The sequence below is a fragment of the Phaseolus vulgaris genome, chromosome 4 (assembly GCF_000499845.2).
Source record: "Phaseolus vulgaris cultivar G19833 chromosome 4, P. vulgaris v2.0, whole genome shotgun sequence".
NCBI lineage: Eukaryota > Viridiplantae > Streptophyta > Magnoliopsida > Fabales > Fabaceae > Phaseolus > Phaseolus vulgaris.
In genome coordinates, this window is record NC_023756.2 from 4,105,107 (window position 1) to 4,123,935 (window position 18,829).

The 18,829-nt window shown below is 28.7% G+C and overlaps 2 protein-coding genes across 2 annotated transcripts; one reads left to right on the forward strand and one right to left on the reverse strand.

Annotated features, from left to right (window-relative positions):
• The first annotated feature begins 6,017 nt into the window (after positions 1–6,017).
• On the forward strand, positions 6,018–6,395 carry LOC137836617 (uncharacterized). The gene has a single exon (XM_068645280.1). The coding sequence runs from the start codon at positions 6,018–6,020 to the stop codon at positions 6,393–6,395; it is 378 nt and encodes a 125-aa protein (XP_068501381.1).
• Positions 6,396–13,822: 7,427 nt separating this feature from the next.
• On the reverse strand, positions 13,823–16,159 carry LOC137836959 (UDP-glycosyltransferase 83A1-like). Its single transcript, XM_068645770.1, has 2 exons — positions 15,360–16,159; positions 13,823–14,974 (listed from the first exon to the last, which is right to left on the reverse strand). Exons 1-2 carry the CDS (start codon positions 15,838–15,840, stop codon positions 14,100–14,102), a joined length of 1,356 nt encoding a protein of 451 aa, XP_068501871.1. The 5' UTR covers positions 15,841–16,159; the 3' UTR covers positions 13,823–14,099.
• Between the last annotated feature and the right edge of the window lie 2,670 nt (positions 16,160–18,829).

The following is an 18,829-nucleotide window of genomic DNA, read 5'->3' on the forward strand; positions in this document are numbered from 1 at the left end:
TATATATATTGGTATGTTATATTAGAAGTGTACTTTAAGCCTAATTCAATCCCATAAAACCGGTTCATGGAGGTGAGGTTTGTACCCACTTATATACAATAGATTGTCCTCATCTCTAGTCGACGTGGGATCTCCATCATGTTAGCTTATTTCAGTTAATAAAGATGCATATACACTATTATACAAGAAAATTAATTTTAAAGATAAAATATAATAAGTTATTATATTAACTAAATTATATATTATTTTTTAAAAAATTATTAATATTTAAAATAGTTTTTATTTGTTAATAAAATTTATAAATTAGTTTGTAAATTGATATCTACTTAATTACTAAGGTTTTAACTATCAATTACTTTAAACCCTAAAGTTTGTAATCTTAATAACTAATTAGGTATCAATTCAGAAATTATTTATTTATAATAGAAACTATTTTAAATATTAATAATTTTTAATATTAAGATAGTATTTAATTTAGTTAATTTAGTAATTAATTTTATTTTATTATTTAAAATTGATTTTCATTATTTTTTTTAAAGATGGTTGCAACATGTGAACTTGAATTTCACATAAAAAACATAAATAAAAACATTATGATGGTTTGCTTTTGTCTTCTTTTTCCAATTAATTAGATATTTATGATGTTAGTTAAAAAAATTGGTGCTCTCTTTAAGGAGAGAAAAAAAGTTGGAGATAAATATGAAGCAATTTTAACTATTTTTTTTTTCTGATTAATCATAGCATCCTAAAAATAGACTTCAATTCGTTGAAAATTTTATTACTAATGTCTCTTTCTTTTTTTATATTAAGGTATTTTAGAATTTATTTTAAAATGTGATTATAATTAAATGATACCAATTAACTTTCTCAATTATGTGGTTCATTTTGCTTGTATTTAAGTTTGGAAGGATAATTAGATTGTGTGATGGACATAAAAGTAACTAAAAAACATATTATGTATAATAATAATTTGCACTAACTAGTTTAAAAGTCATCCTTCTATAATTAGTGACTGATTCATGATATTATTATTTTTACACTGCCAATACATACATAGTTAAACTCTTAAACTACTTTTCTTAGACTAAAATTGATTAATTTATCACATATTAATACTGAAAGTGTTGGAGATGCCACATCGACTAAAGATCAGAGCCTTTCATCATATATAAGTGGGTACAAACCTCAATCCTATAAACCAATTTTATGGAGTTGAGTTAGATCTAAAGTCCATTCTTTTAACAGAAAGTGCATTATCTCTGTGAGATTTTATGTTTCGCACATTAAATATATGTGATAAATCAAATGGTTATGGTGTTAATAAAAAAAAATCAAGTTGATAATATATAAAGTTTTTTTTTCTCTATGATAACAATTTACTTTTCCACCCAAATCCAAATTGAATTGGATAAGGCTAAAGACTTCGTTTGAGTCACATGTAGCAACACATGCCCAAAAGAAAAAGTTTCGAAACCAAGTACACACATGTGCTTTATAATATTATACTCTATACATATAAAATTTAATTAGAATACATTGATACGTATCTAACCATGAATTATGTATAATTTCTTTTATAATACTTTACTTTAAAATATATTGGTAAATAACAGTGTATTAAGCTTGTAATATTTAAATTAATAAGTAAAATATTTATTAAAAAATATTAATACATTACTAAAAAACCATTAAATAAAAATTATTCTTAGAGAAAAAAAAAGTAATTGATATATGAACTAAATTATATATTATTTTAAATATTAAAAAATTATAAATATTTAAATTAGTTTTTATTATTGATAAATAATTTTTAAATTAATATCTAATTAGCTAACAAAATTTTAGCTATCAATTATTAGATCATAAAATTGGTAGCTAAATTTTTAGTAACTAATTAGAGATAAATTTAAAAATTATTTATTAATAATATAAATTAATTTAGATACTAATAATTTTGTTAGTATTTAAAATAGTTTCTAATTCAGTTCATATAACAATTAATTATTTTTATTTTTAATTTTAATTAAAGTATTTATGTATTTACAATCATTTTCTTTCTCATAATCAAATAAAAAAGATTTTTTTATATAAAAACTCTCATATGATAAGTATTACTATGAAACTTGACATCTCAACTACATTGACATTTCAAATAATAACAATCATAAAAGAAAACTTAGAGATTATTATTATTGTGGTTATTGATGGTTGAAATTAGTGTGAGATAATATAAAGATGGTGGTGAAGAAAATATAAAAACCCTAATTAAGTGTGTTGTGGGTAAAGAGAAAGAGAAGATGATATAGGTGGTGGTGGTGGTGGCATTTGATGAGTTTGATGCAGGGAATGTGCAGAACATGGTGTACATTTGATGCTGCCTCACTGTCGCCCTTTGTCACATGCTTTTCTCTCTCCTCATGTGCTACCCATGTGCTCTCTTTCTCTCTCTAACCTACCCTTGCTGGCCCATATCATCTTCACATGCACTCTCTTTGGGGTACCCTTCAACACAACACAACTACCTCTTCTCTCTACTTAACTGTCCTAAAACCCCTTTTATCTTTCTTGCCTTTTGCTAACCCAAATGCCCTTTTTCATTTTTTTTAATATGAAAAAAAAAAATGGGATATTCATCCAAAAGGGACAACAATTTTAGACAATAATTCTATTTGGGGTTTTTCTTCATAATTTTTACAAGAGAAAGAATAAAAATCACATTTTTCATGGACTATGATTATGTAATGAATAAGGTAATTTGTAGAATAATTTTTCTATAACTTTACATATGATTTTATTTTGATTTATGATTTTTTTTTTTAGTTTTGTCTTCTATAAATATTTTAAACATTTACAAATTGATTTATATGATAAAGTTTGTTGATTTTTAAAAATCATATCAATTTTTTTTTTTTAACTGGGTAGTGTAAAAAAATATTATTTGATCAATTCATTGTTATAAAACTCATATAATTTTTGTTTTTTTAATTTATCTTTTAGTTTGGTACCTTAATTTGAAATGTTTCACACTGATTCCTTTGAGTGGTTTTATTAGTTCAGATTGGTTAGTTTTAGTACATCATCATATCATAATTTTTGAAGCAAAAGATAGATATGGGTTTCTTTAGCCCAACATACTTTCTATATCTGATTAGGAGATTCCAACATTATACAAACAAATATTGATTTGGTTAACTGTATTCTCAATGTAAAAAATAGTGAAAAGTGACTAATTTAATCAATTACAAACATTTTGAAATTTTGAAATTAAATATTTTTGTTACGTAAGTGATTTAAGAGATGTCAGCACACATCATTGCATTGAACTATCGTGATTATGTGATTGAAGAGATATCGGTATATATGATCAAATATTTTGAAGATTGAAATACGTGTCGGTTATCTAAAGATAAATTTTGTTCAAGACAACCAATCAAGCATAACATATATATATGGAACCTTCCTTTAATAACAAAATTAATTCGGTAAGTTGTGTTAAACCTTAACTCACCTGCATATGTACCTTGTTATCCCTATAAATAAACATAAAAAACAAGATAAATGTACGTAATTAATAACAATCAATACTTCAATTATCGTACATTGAGCCCTAACTTAAACGTTACAGTCTCTTTTACATGTACTCCCACCTTCTATAGTGATCGAAGATCGCAATCAAAATTTGAAACTACCAGTAATTATTTCAGAAGATAACTCTTTCCCAGCTTGTCTAAGAACAATTTTAATGTTTTTTTTTTTTTTTATAAAAGTGTGGAAGAATAAAGTTCTACTTTAGACTTATTTTCTCAATAACATATTTTTCATTGAAGAGAAGTTTCTCTTGTGCTAGTGCAATTTGTGAATGATCCCATAACATTCTATTAATAAGGATCCTTCTCACAATTTGTTTATGGGTTTGTCCACTATCGATAGTGCCAAACTAGTAGTAGCATAAAAGGTACAATTCTTCAAATATTTTATTGTCTCAAGTAGTACTCTTGAATTTGTAGATTTAGCATACCTTAATTCAACACCTATTGATGTTGTCTATAACCTTTTCAAATCTAATCCCAATATTATACTTAAGGATAGAGTTGATTCTGAACATAAGTGCACAAGTTTTTTTTCTTCCTCACATCTCTTATAACATCATGTTAAATAGATCTACACATTTTACATTCTCTAATTTTTCATTCAAATTTTAAAACATGTGTGTTTTTTTAATTAAAATAGAGAAGGTGGGTGTCATGGTGTGTTATTTACTAAACATGTCAAATTCATACTTTGGATCATGAATGAGTGTTTAACTAAGTTGGATGGAAACTAAATATGATACATTGGAATTAGGTGTAATTAATTAGGTTTTAATCATTGAAGAATTTATAGTATATTCTCGTAAGAAGAAAAAGAACAACTTTGATTTCGAGTTTCAGATTTGAGAGCTTGCATGGTGAAAACAATGGAGGGAAAATCACAAAAGCATTAGTAAAAGAAATTGAAAAAGGAAAGCACAAATAAAAAGCTACCACCACATGACAAGATACTTTCATAGGCACAATGAATATTTTGAAAACAAAACATACGCCCACCAAAGTTTACCACTAAAATACAAAAAGTGATGTTCAATCTAAAAACACATTTTAATTGTGAAAAAAAAAATTTATTTGAGTAAAAAACTTTCATTTGAAAATTCCTCATAATAATATATTAATATTTAAATTAAAATATAAAATAAGTATAATTAAAATATTAATTTATTTACTGTTTGAAGTGTCAAAACAATGAGTGATTTGTAACAAATTGAGAATAGAATGTGCTAGAAGTATGCGAGTCTAATTCTACCATTTGAGATTGAGAATAATTTGCTTAAACTCTTGTGTACATTGATGTGATATTTAAATATAATATAATATTTTATTCTTGATTGATTAAAAAAAAAATCAAAATATTAACACTCTTTATTTTTTTTAATATGAACAAATTGATTTTTTTTAATGTGTTATTTTTATTCTTTTATCGATGGTTAAATAATTAATAAACTATACTAGATTTAATCTAAAAATAATGAAAAAAAATCATAAACCCTAAACATTAAATTCTAAATCTTAAATCCTACATAATATATATACATGCATTGGAGTTAATTAATTGTATTTTTAGTTTATTAAATATCGAATATCATTATATGACTAATAGGGTGTAGTTGATACATAAGTGATTTTGTTAAATAGAAATAATTAAGATTAATTTATACATAATATAATTGATTTAATTTAATTTTGATAAAATGTAGTGTAATTTGATGATATGATGGGAGGGTAAAAGGGTAATTAAAAATAATGTGAAGTTGCCGGGACCTTCACATGTGCCGTTACAGAAGGGCAGGCTTTTCTGCCTCTCTGGCTGGCTCGCAAGTTGTGCCTCTCTTCTTCCCGCTTTCTCTTTTTTCATTTGGAGTCACAACTGAAATTACCAAAATACCCTTCTTTCATGGAAATATCCCATTCTTTATGTCCCTTGGTCCCACATTTTTTCATGCTAACAATGCATGTTTCACCAAAGGAGTGAGGACTCATTGCCATGGACCTTATATTTGGTTGGTTGGGGCAAGCAAAATAAAATTCTCCAAATTAAATTTCATGCTAGCAATGCATGTTTCACCAAATTGGTGGTTTTGCACCAACATATGCTTCAATTGTGTGACATTTTCATGTAATTTTCTTTAAGAACAATAAAGAAAAATGGTGTGACAACAAAAACTTGACACCTAATATTTTTGGATCCTATCCTTTATTGGCACATGATCAATTGACACATGATGTTTCTTTTTTGACCTATTCTCAACAAATTTGATTATTATAAAAAAAAAAAAAAAACCAGTGGCATTTCTGTAGTAACCAACACCATCAAGTGGCAATCTCTTTAAGCCTCAGTACTTAAACCCAGAACCCCCTCTTCTCTGATCATCACCCAAACTGTAACAAAAAATAAAAACACTTTCTTTCTTCTTCTGTGTGGCCATGACCACAACCACAAGGCACAGTTACAAACTCTCTCTCAAAAGAGCCACAAAGAGAACAAGAACAACAAGAAGGAGAAGACACCCACATGGCCAAAATCCCATCACCACAATTCACCCCTTCAAACCCTCCTCCAACCATGAAAACTGCCACAAAAAGTCTCAAAAACTGTCACAAAAGCTTGAGGCTTTGAAGAACCTCATTCCTGCAACAACCAACACTGAAGAAGAGGCTGTGAAACCCGACCAGCTCTTCAAGGAGACCGCAGAGTACATCGTCTTGCTGCGGACACGCGTGGTGGTCCTTCAGAAGCTCATTGAGTTCTATGGGAGCAGCAGCAGCAGCACCCAGAATGATGAACATGCTCTGCTGCTATAGTAGCTTCACTTTCACTCTCTTTATTCTTTTGGGGTTCTTTTAAATGTTTTTGTTTTGTCCTTTCATCGATGAAAAAGAAAAAGAAAGGATCTTTGGCCTTTTGGGGTTCTGGGGTTCATGATTTTTTTTTATTTTCACTAGATTTGGGTAGGGACTATGGTAGAAGGGAAATTTGAATGGGGAAATGGAGAAGGAAAAAGGTTGGGAATTTCAGATTTTGTAAAGGAAATCCAATGCATGTAATGTAACCATTCTTATTCTATTTTTTTGTTGTTTCTCTAGCAGTAACATTGGATGGTTTTCTTCAATCTTCCCTCATTGTAAACAGCATAGTTGCAGTTATAAATTATAGATTTTTTTTTGATTGATGACAGTCATGGTTCAGTCATTTTGACCTATAAACACCAATAGCTGTTTATTGCATATTTTACAAGCAGTTAAAGAAAGGAGTGTTTTGTGTCAAATGGGAATTTTAAGCACTTTTTCTTTGATTAAAACATTGATTAGAGTTAAGTACAGTGTACTCATTTTTAAGTAAACTTCTTTTCTCTTCATAATACTGTTTTTTTTTTTTTGTTTTCTTTTGCCAGAAACACATGGAGCTTGAATTTGATGCTTACACTGTTCGATTTAGATGACTCATCCTTACAAAAGTTCAACTTGGTAGCCAGTGGTTATTACACTGTAAAAAGTCCATAAAACTAAAATGTAGTTGTCTAGTACTTTCAATGCTGTTCTTTAATTAGGGTTAACTTTTTCTGATAATTTTGCATAGAAAGGTAAAATAAACCACCAGGATCTTTCTCATGTTTAAGAGTCAGGATTGTTTGCTTATAAATCAAGTTAAACATTAATTCTAACTGGAAAAATACTATTAAAATGAGTATATTTAAGTTTTGAATTTGAAAATATTGTTAAAATATGTTTCTGGGATTCATGAAATGTCACACCAATTTATATGTTTTGTAAAACAATACAAAACAGAAAAAAATATTGGAATCAGAAGAAAAAGTTCATTGCAGATAAAATGTAAAATTCTGAACTGTTTAGGGTAAAACTATATTCAAACTCTTACAAAAATTCAGTGTGAGAGAATCCATAGTTTTTGACATATATTTTTGTTATGTTGGTAAGCAAGTGACAGAAAAGAGAGCACTTATATTATTCTTTTGCATATACTTTTTTGAGTATTGTTATTATTATTAAGTGTGTAGCTGTGGTAATGTTCATTTAAGAGGATGGGGTATTGCATGGCAGCAACAGAGTCACAGTGATGTGAGTCTCTCTCAGAGAAAAGGCAGATAGCAAGCAAAACAGACACATTCACACTCACAGAGACAGTCACTGCAGGGAGCTATATGTGTAGCTGCATCATTCTGCAAGGAATTATGGGGTGGCATGCCCTCATCATTCTCACTCTTCATTTTTTCAGATAAATATCTGAGTGACATTGACACCTACACTGTCACACACACCCTTATTCATCACTTCATGTAATCAACAAAACTTTATTACATCATTCCACACTGTTACCTACCTATAATCTTCATTATACTCTTTCTAATTTATGATGCACTTCACTATAAAACCATTCACAGCTTTGTGGGGACAGTTGTTTCACACACTTTTCTGTGCTTACATCACCCCACTTTTTCTTGTTTTATTCAAATTCATTAATTGCTTTCTTCTTTTAAACCTACAAATTGTGATTTTAGTGTAATTTTCAAGTTTCTTTATGTTTCATTTGTTTTGTTTTAAACAAATCCTAGACCTAAAATGTTTATTTATGGTATAAAACATTTCATTGCTTACCCTATAAAAAAAACTAATTTTTATACCAAAATAATTAATTATAATAATAATTAAATTAAAAATTATTTTAGAATTTTTTTCTTAAATTAATTTCTATTATTATTAAATAATTTTTAAATTGATATTTAATTAACTACTAAATTTTAATTAACAATTATTTAGATTCTAAATTTGGTAAAAAATTCTGATTTAGATAACAATTTAGAAACTATCTAACAGTTATATAAATTAATTTAAAAATAAAAAATTTAGTTGTAGTGTTAAAACATTAAAAATAAAAAACATAAACTAATATGATGCTTGACATAATTTACAATCTTTGTAAAATGGGAATCAATGTTTATATTAAGAAAATAACAAATATGGATGCTGAACAAAAAAAGATTACAATAGTTATGGTTTTCTTTTGAAAGTTTTTAATCATCCAAATATTACTAGAAAAGGCCCATGAACTATTTATTATGAATTTATTAATGACTTATTTTTCACATTTTTTTTCTTGAAAAACCCAACATAAATAATTAGATTTAAGAGTGTATTTAAAGGAATATGTGTGAGTGAATCCAAAAACATTAATAAGTTTTGCATGTATATGAAGATGGTGTGGTTGTGATGAGGTTGAGATGTTGAGTGATGGAGTGAACGAAGCCATGTGCAAAAGCCAAGATTGAAGGGTGGTTACTTGTTTCTGTGTGTGTAAAATTTCCCAGCTCACTAACAAATCTGGCTCAAAATCAAAAACTAATTAAACCAAAAATGGTTTGAAAACATCATGTGGGTTATCTATTTTTCACAATCTACTTTGTCCCTTTTGTATGTATATGTGTGTGCATCTTCATTTTGTTGCCATTGTTGTTTGGTTCACTGACATGCACACTGTTTGGTATAGGAAAGCTATTAAATAATATGTGGTGCTGCTTTCTCCAATATTGTTTATCCCTCAAAGGAATTTCTTTTGTCCTATGTGTTGGAACAATGACAAAAAAAGAGCACATTTTGTTCTCTTTATCAATGTATTTTTGGAGGATAAACACTAGAGATAACTCAGTGGGGATCCAAAGAGATGGGAGAAGAAGGGCATAGTGCCTTAAAGAGAGTAAGACCACAAGGGAATATGTCTTTTGCTTTATTTTTTTTTTTCATCAATTAAGGTTACCTTATTACTAATTAATTAGTGTAGGAAGATCACTCGTTATTAAATAAATAAAATAAAGAGTTAAATTAAATATTTTTTTATATATAAAATTTGTTTTTTTTTTCTAGTCCAAATTTAAGCATTTATTGATACTTATAATAAAAATTTATTGAAATATATCTTTTCTCAATGTTATTTTTTATTTTTTTATATAAATAAACAAATTTTTAAAATTTATTGTATTATAATATTTATATTAGTGACGAGTTAACATGAAATATTTTAACAACATACTAATTTGTTTGTCACGTAGAAAATAAACTGATAAGGATTCATTTCAATGTTTCCTTATCACAAGTGTACCAGAGATATAAAATATATGGACGAAGAATGAAAATCAATATCACGTGAAGGTATTAAGACAAAATATATATTTAACTCATAAATAAAAAAGAAATTAATGTTTGATTGGAAGGATAAGATTGATAGATGTATGTGTTATTATGTTTTAATTTCTTCTAACTATATATTGGTAATAATTTTGTTGATCATTAGATGTTAGAAAATTTAATTGGTCACTTTTATAGAGAATTTTTCTTCTCAATAATTTTTTATCATATATATGATAAAAAATTATGTCCATTAATAGGAAGAAAGTTTTCGAGTTTTAACTTTCTATTTCTTTCCATCAGTTTAATTGACTTCACCAATAAATCATACATGTGTGTAACAAAATATCATGGAAAGTGTGACAATTTCCTTCCTTACTAAGAATTTAAAATTAAGAAGAAGAAAAACTTCATTGAGAAGATAAAATTAATTTATACATAAGTTAATTTAAAACAAAAACCATAGAATTTTTGATTTGTACACAAATTAATTTTCTAAGCAAAACTCCAGTAAAAGTGCATTAAATTTTGATCTATACATATATTATTATCCTTTGAGGGCCCTAATCTTTTGACGTATTCATATAATTGTAAAGTTTGTCACTATGCATTTGTAGAAGTTTCGTTTTTGAAGGCATTCACATGTTACAAATGAAAGTGGTCCGGTTATGGTTCATACTGGAAAAAAATGGTGACAATGCTAGCTTGCCTCTGTTGGAAGATGGAGAGTGGTAATGGTCCATGTTTTCTTCTGAAAAAGAAAGAGAAAACTAAAATTAATGAAGAAGATTTCTCAATGTGTAGAATTTTACAAATTAAATATTATAAAGTTTAAACCTAACTCAATCTCATAAAACCGGTTCATGGGATGAGTTTCTCGATGTTGGATCTCCAAAACACACTCGAGATATGGGTGGTCCGATAACGGTCCGATAGCGGCTGACACGATAAGTCCAACAAATACTCGCTACGATAAGCTCGAAATGACTCTGATACAATATTACAAAGTGGACTTTAAGTCTTATTCAACCACATAAAACCAGTTCATGGGATGAAATTTGCATCCGCTTATACACAATAAAATAATTCTCATCAACTTTAATCGATGTGGAATCTCAAATAATTAATCCAATTTTTGTATGTCTTCTTCTTTATCATACTAAAATCAAACTCCAAAACTAAAAATAAGTAACTTAGCATTGATGGAGATTGTGAATAACAATTAATAGATGTCATAAATCAAATCATGTCAATAAATTTGTGTTGTACTGATATTTTTTTTTGCCTTGTACCTTGTTCCATTTATGTTTATTCTATGACTGTTCATGAATCTTCACACATTGAATAAGGTGGTAGACTAAACTGCTACCAAAGAATTTAGACAAACAAGTAATATTTAAATCACACCACACTAGTGCCATTGGATTAATAAAACACAGAAGAACATGAAGGCTATCATTGATGCAAAAATCTTGGGATCTTAAACCAGTCACAGAGATTATTGTTGAAACAGTTGAAGATGAGGTAAGGTCACATGCTGATGTTCTTTTAGGATGAACAAAGAAAAAGAACAGCAGATAGAATGAAGGGAAAGAATTAAATAAATCATTCTTTTGATCCTTTTAGAGATTTAGAATCACTCATTAATTTCTACAAAATGAAAATGACCATACTGGTTTATCAGAAGTGGAACAACTTAGTCATTTCTTAACACCATACTTACTTTTCTAATCTGAAAAACAAAATTGATTTTTCAGGGATAAAAATGGAGTTTTCTAAGAAGAAAAATCAGTTTTGTTTTGATAATTCTTTCTTCTGCTTTCTCTTTTACTTTTTATATTAAAGAGTATCATGTTAAGCATGAATGAAACTTGACAAATTGAGTATAAACTTGATGTCTAAACAATTATCTGCCACATATGATAATCTATCTTGATTCTTTTTCTTGATTTAAGAAATTTGATTTGTGTTTGATTGCAATGATTTTGAGCAGAATGTGACAAAAGGGGACATTGATTGATTATGAAAGGGCAGTGAATGTAGAGAAGTTGTTAGAAGTTATTATGAGGGGTGGGGATGTGGTGAGAGAGCAGTGGTCACTGCTCATCTCAAACCATGCTTTTGCATCTACATTGCAGTGTGAAAAAATGGTAGAAAAGAAAGAGATTGAAACACTGAGGAAGCAAAGGAACAAACACTTGGTGGTCCCTGCCAGACCAAAAACTCTTCAAACCTGTACCACTCTAGAAACAGAACCTACAGCATGGAAGGGGAATGGACCTCACCATCCCTCACAACAAAAAGTGAAACACACACCACAGAGTGATAGCTTAGTTCATATACTCATGTTTCTTTTCAATCTGCATCACTTCTCGTAATTCTCTTTCTGTGCTGTGTTGTTGTCTTTGCTCAGTTTTAACTTTTGCTCTCTCTGTCAAACACAGTCTCACCAATGAGGGTTAAATAGGATTCTCTTTTCTCAAATTTCACCTCAAAACTATTTGGTAAGGAGTTATCAAACAGATACATGAACAAAATTCCAAGAATTTGGGCAGGTGTATGTGAGACTCTGTGTGTAACATCTTTGAAGAATGATATTTGTGCAAAACAAGACAAAGATGTTTGGAGAGCACAAAGGTTGTGACAATTTAAGAAGCAAACTAAGAGTTTTGCATAACCAAAATGACCAAATATTAGTTTGTCCAAGTTTGGATGCTTGGTCATATAATGCTTTTTTAAGAGATTTCTATTTAGCCTGTGAAACATGTATGGCTCTCAGACTCAGTGGCCAAATAATCAGAGAGGATTCTGTTTTAGTATGGGCTCAAGACCTTATCCGTGTTGACTGTTTTTTCCTGCACTTCCATACCTTCTTCTCTCACCTCCATAAATTTTCAAATTTCCAAAAATGCTCCTCTATAAGTATTCGGGATTACGTAATCCGGAAGTCATTTTTTAAATTTGTAATTACCTTCTGGATTACATAATCCGGTAGCCTTTTTTCAATTACATGATTACTTTCTGGATTACATAATCCAAAAGTCTTATTTAGCTTCCGGATTATGTAATTTGGAAATCTTTTTTTAAATGAGTTTCCGGACTACATAATCTGGAAACTACTCTATGGGGTGACAAAAAAAGGAAAAAAATGTATTTTCATGTTGGGTATGGAGGTAGTAGAAGAAGATATGGAGGTGCAGGAAGAAAGAGTCATCCGTGTTTGGAGTCATCCGAGCCCAAATGTTGGATCAATCCAAGAATAAGATTTTGAAAATTCTTCCTGCACCATGTCAATTTAAATATGCACCCAATGTGCCAGTGGAATGATGGAAGTACCCCTTCTAAAGAAATTCTAAATGAGGTAAATGACCTTAAATAAAAGGAGGTGCAGATAAAAAAAAAACTTCTAGAATCCCTTTTCCATAATATATTTATGGATTGGTATTTATAGAACACATTTATGAATTTCATAATTTTTTTTTTCATAATGCACTTTCAAATTTTGTGTTTCAGATCTTCTTTTCCGAAATGTATTTTTTGCATTTCAGAATTACTTTTTCAGAATGAGATTTTGATTTTTAAATTGTATTTTTTGAATTTCAGATTTTTAAATATAGAATAAAGGGTAATTTTAATTTTTTTGAAAAATGATAGAGTTTAGGTATGATGCAGGAAGAATTTGCCATAAGATTTTCAAGATGAAATCAGCAAGGGGAGATATTGTCTTTGATGGGCCTTCTGCTCCTACCAAACAGGGTATTGATTTATGAACAAAATTATTTCATCTTTTTTTCTAGAAATACTTATGAGAATCTTATCAAATAGATCCTTAGTCAATTTTGGACAAATTAGCACAAGGGCTTGATCTTAGACCCATCAAATTGGTCCATCTTGAACAAAACATATTTCAATCTTAAGTGTGGTTAAAGCTTTAAGAAAATCAATAGGCATATTGCAGAACAAAAAAGGTTGGATCCTGAACACATTTTAGAAATTATAAGAGAAAAAAGTTGCCTTCTTAAACAAGCAAATACTGAAATTTATATGCAAGCCAATGCTGCAAGAGTGGCAGAACAATAAACATCAGAATCTTATGGTGTTCAAATCGATGCTACTTGGCAACTTTTCAGTAGGTGCATAAATTTCAGTATCCATAACATATGATGGTGTAGACTATAGTGGACTTACTCATATAGTTGATGAGTTCATGGTTACAAATTATGGCATCTACATGATGATTCATGTCTTCTGGGATTTTATTATTGTAACACAACTGAACACAGACAGAAGCACACATAAGGGAAAAGAAAAGGATTCTGAAACCATGGTTAATTAAATTTGGAAAATGCTTTTTACTTTTAACTCGTTTTAAGTTTTTATCCAGCTGATGAAGCTATCTAGATTTTTGTTTGACATACCACCTTGTCCAATGCAAATTTGAACCTTCTCCTTGAAATCTCTAGCCCTTGCTTTCAATTGTTCATCATTCAAAATTTGCTGAATTTTGCTTGTGATTTCACCTTGTGTGATCATGCCACTCCCATTTGGTTCAAGCCCCACTCCTACCTTCCAAACATCACAAAAATAGCTCTTGTTCAGGAACTGATCAGCAAAGTAAGGCCAACACAAGACTGGGATCCCATTGCTGACACTTTCCAGTGTGGAGTTCCAACCACAGTGGCTTATGAAGCAAGCAACTGAAGGATGGCTCAGAATTTTCTTCTGTGGTGACCAACCCACCATTCTTCCACGGTCCACCACCCTTTCTACAAATCCTTCTGGGTATTCAGTTTTTGACTCTTCTGGTTGCACAACCCAAAGGAAAGGCCTATTGGAAAGTTCAAGAGCCAAACACAGTTCTTGGAACTGGGAAGGACTAAATTTTATAGAGCTTCCAAATGCAACATATATGACTGAGTTTGGTGATTGTTGATCTAGCCATTTCAAACAAGTAAGGTCTTGTGTCCAGAAATTGCCCACAGAGTGACCAAGCTGATGGCATGACAGAAGTGGCCCTATAGGTATGATCTCTGGAGCCATAGAAAATGCTGCAGACTCAAGTTCATGAGCTGAATTGCAAAGCAGCCACTCAGTTTTCTGTGTGGACTTTATGTTGTTTACCAAGAGTTGGAAAATATGCCTCTGAGTAGTCTTATTCCCCACACAAACCCATACAAGCTTTTCTGTACTTACACTTGGCATTGCAGGGGATAGTTGAATCACCTGTTTTTCCAATGGAGTTCCTGAATGATTTAATTGTTCAGTAAGACATGAATACTAATGAATATAACATATCTTGATTGTGGTTTCATTTTATGAGAAAAGTTTTCTGCTAAACCATGCTAATTGTAGCTAATATAACATCAATTTATGAAGTTCACAAATCTTGGAAATTTCTTCATAAATAAAGGAGTGTTACATTTAAGTAACATTGTTAATGCATGTGAGTTATATGGGTGTGAGTAGATTAGCTGTGAGGAATAATATCTTTTCAATATGGCATGACATGATACTACTTGATTACTCATGAAACTCTTTATGTTGAATAACTTGATTTGTGTGATCAATATCATTCAGAAAGAAGAAAAATAAACAATAAAGCAAAGAATCAGAGAAGTATGAACTCACCATCTTTGTCTATGATCCCATTATCAATCAACTTTGGTATGCTCAATCCCAACACCAACTGTGCTGCTGATGCAGGACAGAAAGCTGCTCTTCTGATTCCCTTCTTCTCTGCAATATCAAGTGCCCATCCAATGCTCTGATCAGCAAGCACACATGTGATCCTCTCACTCTCTGATCCATTGATGCATTCAATTAGCTCCTCAACTTTCTCTGGCATAACCTTCAACACTGCCCCAGATGATTTTCCTGGCTTTTTCCTCTCTTCTGAGGATTCCAATCCATCAGAAATCCACACTAGAGACATTTGAGATAATAAACCATCCCCACATGGAAGTGCACTCTTGATCCTATCATGGTTTTCTTTGGTGTTCACAAATGTTATTTTTATACCTTGTTTGACCAAGAGCAGTGAAAGCTCCATTAGAGGAATCACATGCCCTTGTTCTGGGTAAGGTACAACCATTACATGTGGCCTTGCCATCCTTATAGTTCTTCCTTGCTATGCAGATTCTCTATGTTCTTGTACACTACTGTGAAACTTAAGTTTGTCTCAAGATTTTTGAAAACCTTAGAAGAAGAAGAATTTGATTCTACCATTTTCTGCAACTACTTGTCTTCATATATCATGGCATGTTCTTGTGGCCTAGTATGAAGACAAAATATGTCTATTACATGAAGTTATCATCCTCAAATAAACAAAACCCATTTATTCAAAGCCAAGGGTGTTGACCAACAAATTAGTGAAAATGAAAATAAACTATCATAACAAATTACAATTCCAACCAACCCATTGCATGAACATGTGCTGCCTCCATAGATGAAAGTAAAGTTAAGACAAATGTTTGATACAGTGACAAAGTTGCATGATTTTATCTACATTGAATAGACTTAATTTGATATGTCAGTGAATTAAGAAATATATTTATGCATGTTATCTGTTTTTAAAAAATTGCTAGGACATTAATATAAAGGGTTTTAAAGATGTTAATATTGAATAATACCATTCCTGCCAAATTAATAGATAAGAGAATCTATTTCTTTTTCAATAATTAAGGGTTTGGGTAAAGTCATGTGCTATAAAAGATTTATTAATGTGATACATTAATAATTAACTAATATACATTTATTAGGTAAAAAATGAATATACATTTATAAGTTCACTTGTTATAAGTATGTTTAAAGCTAACTTGTGTTAGGAAGTATTCAAAATATATATTTTTTTAAATTATAATAAATATGGAAAGGAATTATGTGATAATGATTATATTAGTTTTTTTAAAGTATTCTAAATATCAATGATTTTTTTATATGCTGTATAAAAAAATCACTAAATAAAAATTAATCTTAAAAACAAAAAATAACTAATTATTAAATGTGGACTAAATCATATATTAATTTAGAGAAAAAAAATATTGATATTTTTTTTTATTAATAAAAATTACAAATTATTTTTTAAATTAATATCAAATTAGCTATTAATTAGTTGGTATTTAATTTTTTAATATAAATATATATATATATATATATATATATAAAATGTAATCAGTTATTTTTTATTTCTGAATTTTTTTTTATAATTATTATCTACCTGTTCTGTTTGTTGTCATTCCTAATTATTGAGATAAGTAAATTAGAAAAATTTATAAACTTTGCATAGCTGGAAAACAAATTAATATAGAATTGTCATCTACATAAATCATGGAGTATTCAAATTTTTAACTTAGTTGCAAAACTTTGAAAGAGGAAACAGGGGACCATTTTATGGGGTTGCTTTCAAATTTCAATTAATTTAATCATATATAAGACATAATCATCACTGCATATCTCATAAAAAATTGTTTAGCAGTACAATTTTGTTCTGCATTAAACAAATAATCGCTTTCATGCATAATAGAATAATTCAATTTGGTACACAAAATAAAAGGCAAAAACAGACTAGGAAAAATTACATGAAGGTGGTAGTTATCCAAATTCAGAAAAACATTAAGAAAACTGATTATTTTAATATGAACTAAACATAGACACTGCTTTGTTTCTGTATTTTATTATGTTATTTTATTTTGTTCAGATAAAATTTAATTATTGTTGTAATTTTTATTATACACATTATTAGTTTCAACGCTAGTATATTTTTTAATATATAAGTGTGAGATAGAAAAAAAATGAAAATAATATAAATTTGATGCTCTCCTAGGTTCCTATCTGGTTCCAAATTTTGGAAAAAAACACAAAATTGGTATTCATTTGTGGTTTCTACCAATAAAAAACAATGTCGTTTAGCGTTTAATAGTGGATCAAACAAAATATATATATAAATAATTTTTTTATTGAATGTTTAATGAAAAATCTCTATATATTTATCATAACCTAAAACTCAAACTTATAATATTTAAATATGTTTTTAAGTTCAATTTGTATAAAATAGCATATGATATAGAGTGAATTTGTTTAACCTCAAAAGTAAAGTGATTTTAGAAAATGATTATTAATAAATGATAATTAAAAAACATGAATTACTTATCTCAGATTAAATTAAAAAAAAACTTGATTTAATTAAAATTGTCTGAACGTATTTTTGAAAACAACTAAACGAACTAATAAACCAAAATGTTATAAGTTACTCGTTAAAAAAAAATATTTGGATTTATTACAACAAAAATTATGAATAGTGATAAAAAAATAGTCCTCACTAATTAAAATAATAACCGATTTAGTAACTAAATAGCATCAATCAATATTTTTTTATGGTAATTGATTTACTGATTGAATTTAGTGACCAAATTTGTCAATATTAATATCAGTTACTAAAAATAATAACTGAATTTGTAACTAAAATCTGTAACTTAAATATGTGACTAAAATTTGAATTGAATTTGTAATTGAATCTATAACTAAAATATGTAATTGAATATGCAATTGAATTTAGTGACTGAATAACCAAAATCAGTGATTAAAATAATGACTACCAACAAATACTGATTTAATGATTGATTTTAAAATTTTGATTTCGTCACTAAATCGATCACAAATACTTTAATTTTTTTAATTTTAATTTTTTTTCCAAAAAATATAAACTTGATAGATTATATATCTATTGACTACTTTGTAAAATTTCATCATAATAATACTAATTTTACATAAACATTTTTTAAATAATAAAAACATCCAAAAAAATTGATGAGATTCAATGCAAACAATACAATAATAAAAAACACAAAATCTAAGTAAGGAGAATAAAGTTTAAATTCATATTTGAGGAGGTTGAAAGTCAATCTTCTTCATCAATAAATGTAGCATTTTGTTATTTTGTTGAAATTTCTCTCTTGTTATTGAATATTCTATCATGAAGGCCACTCATTTCTATTTCAATTGCAAGTCATTTATTTGTTAACTGTTTAATATTGTCCTTCATTACCTTCACAAATGAATATGTATAATATGTTGTTGTGTGTATGTTGTTTAGTAGATTT

Bases quoted from the DNA above. Each gene is read 5' to 3' on its own strand.
- LOC137836617 (XM_068645280.1), top strand. From the start codon at position 6,018: ATGACCACAACCACAAGGCACAGTTACAAACTCTCTCTCAAAAGAGCC.
- LOC137836959 (XM_068645770.1), bottom strand. From the start codon at position 15,840: ATGGCAAGGCCACATGTAATGGTTGTACCTTACCCAGAACAAGGGCAT. The intron at 14,975-15,359 runs GTGAGTTCATAC...TAAATCATTCAG, and splicing joins TGGGATCATAGACAAAGATG to GAACTCCATTGGAAAAACAG.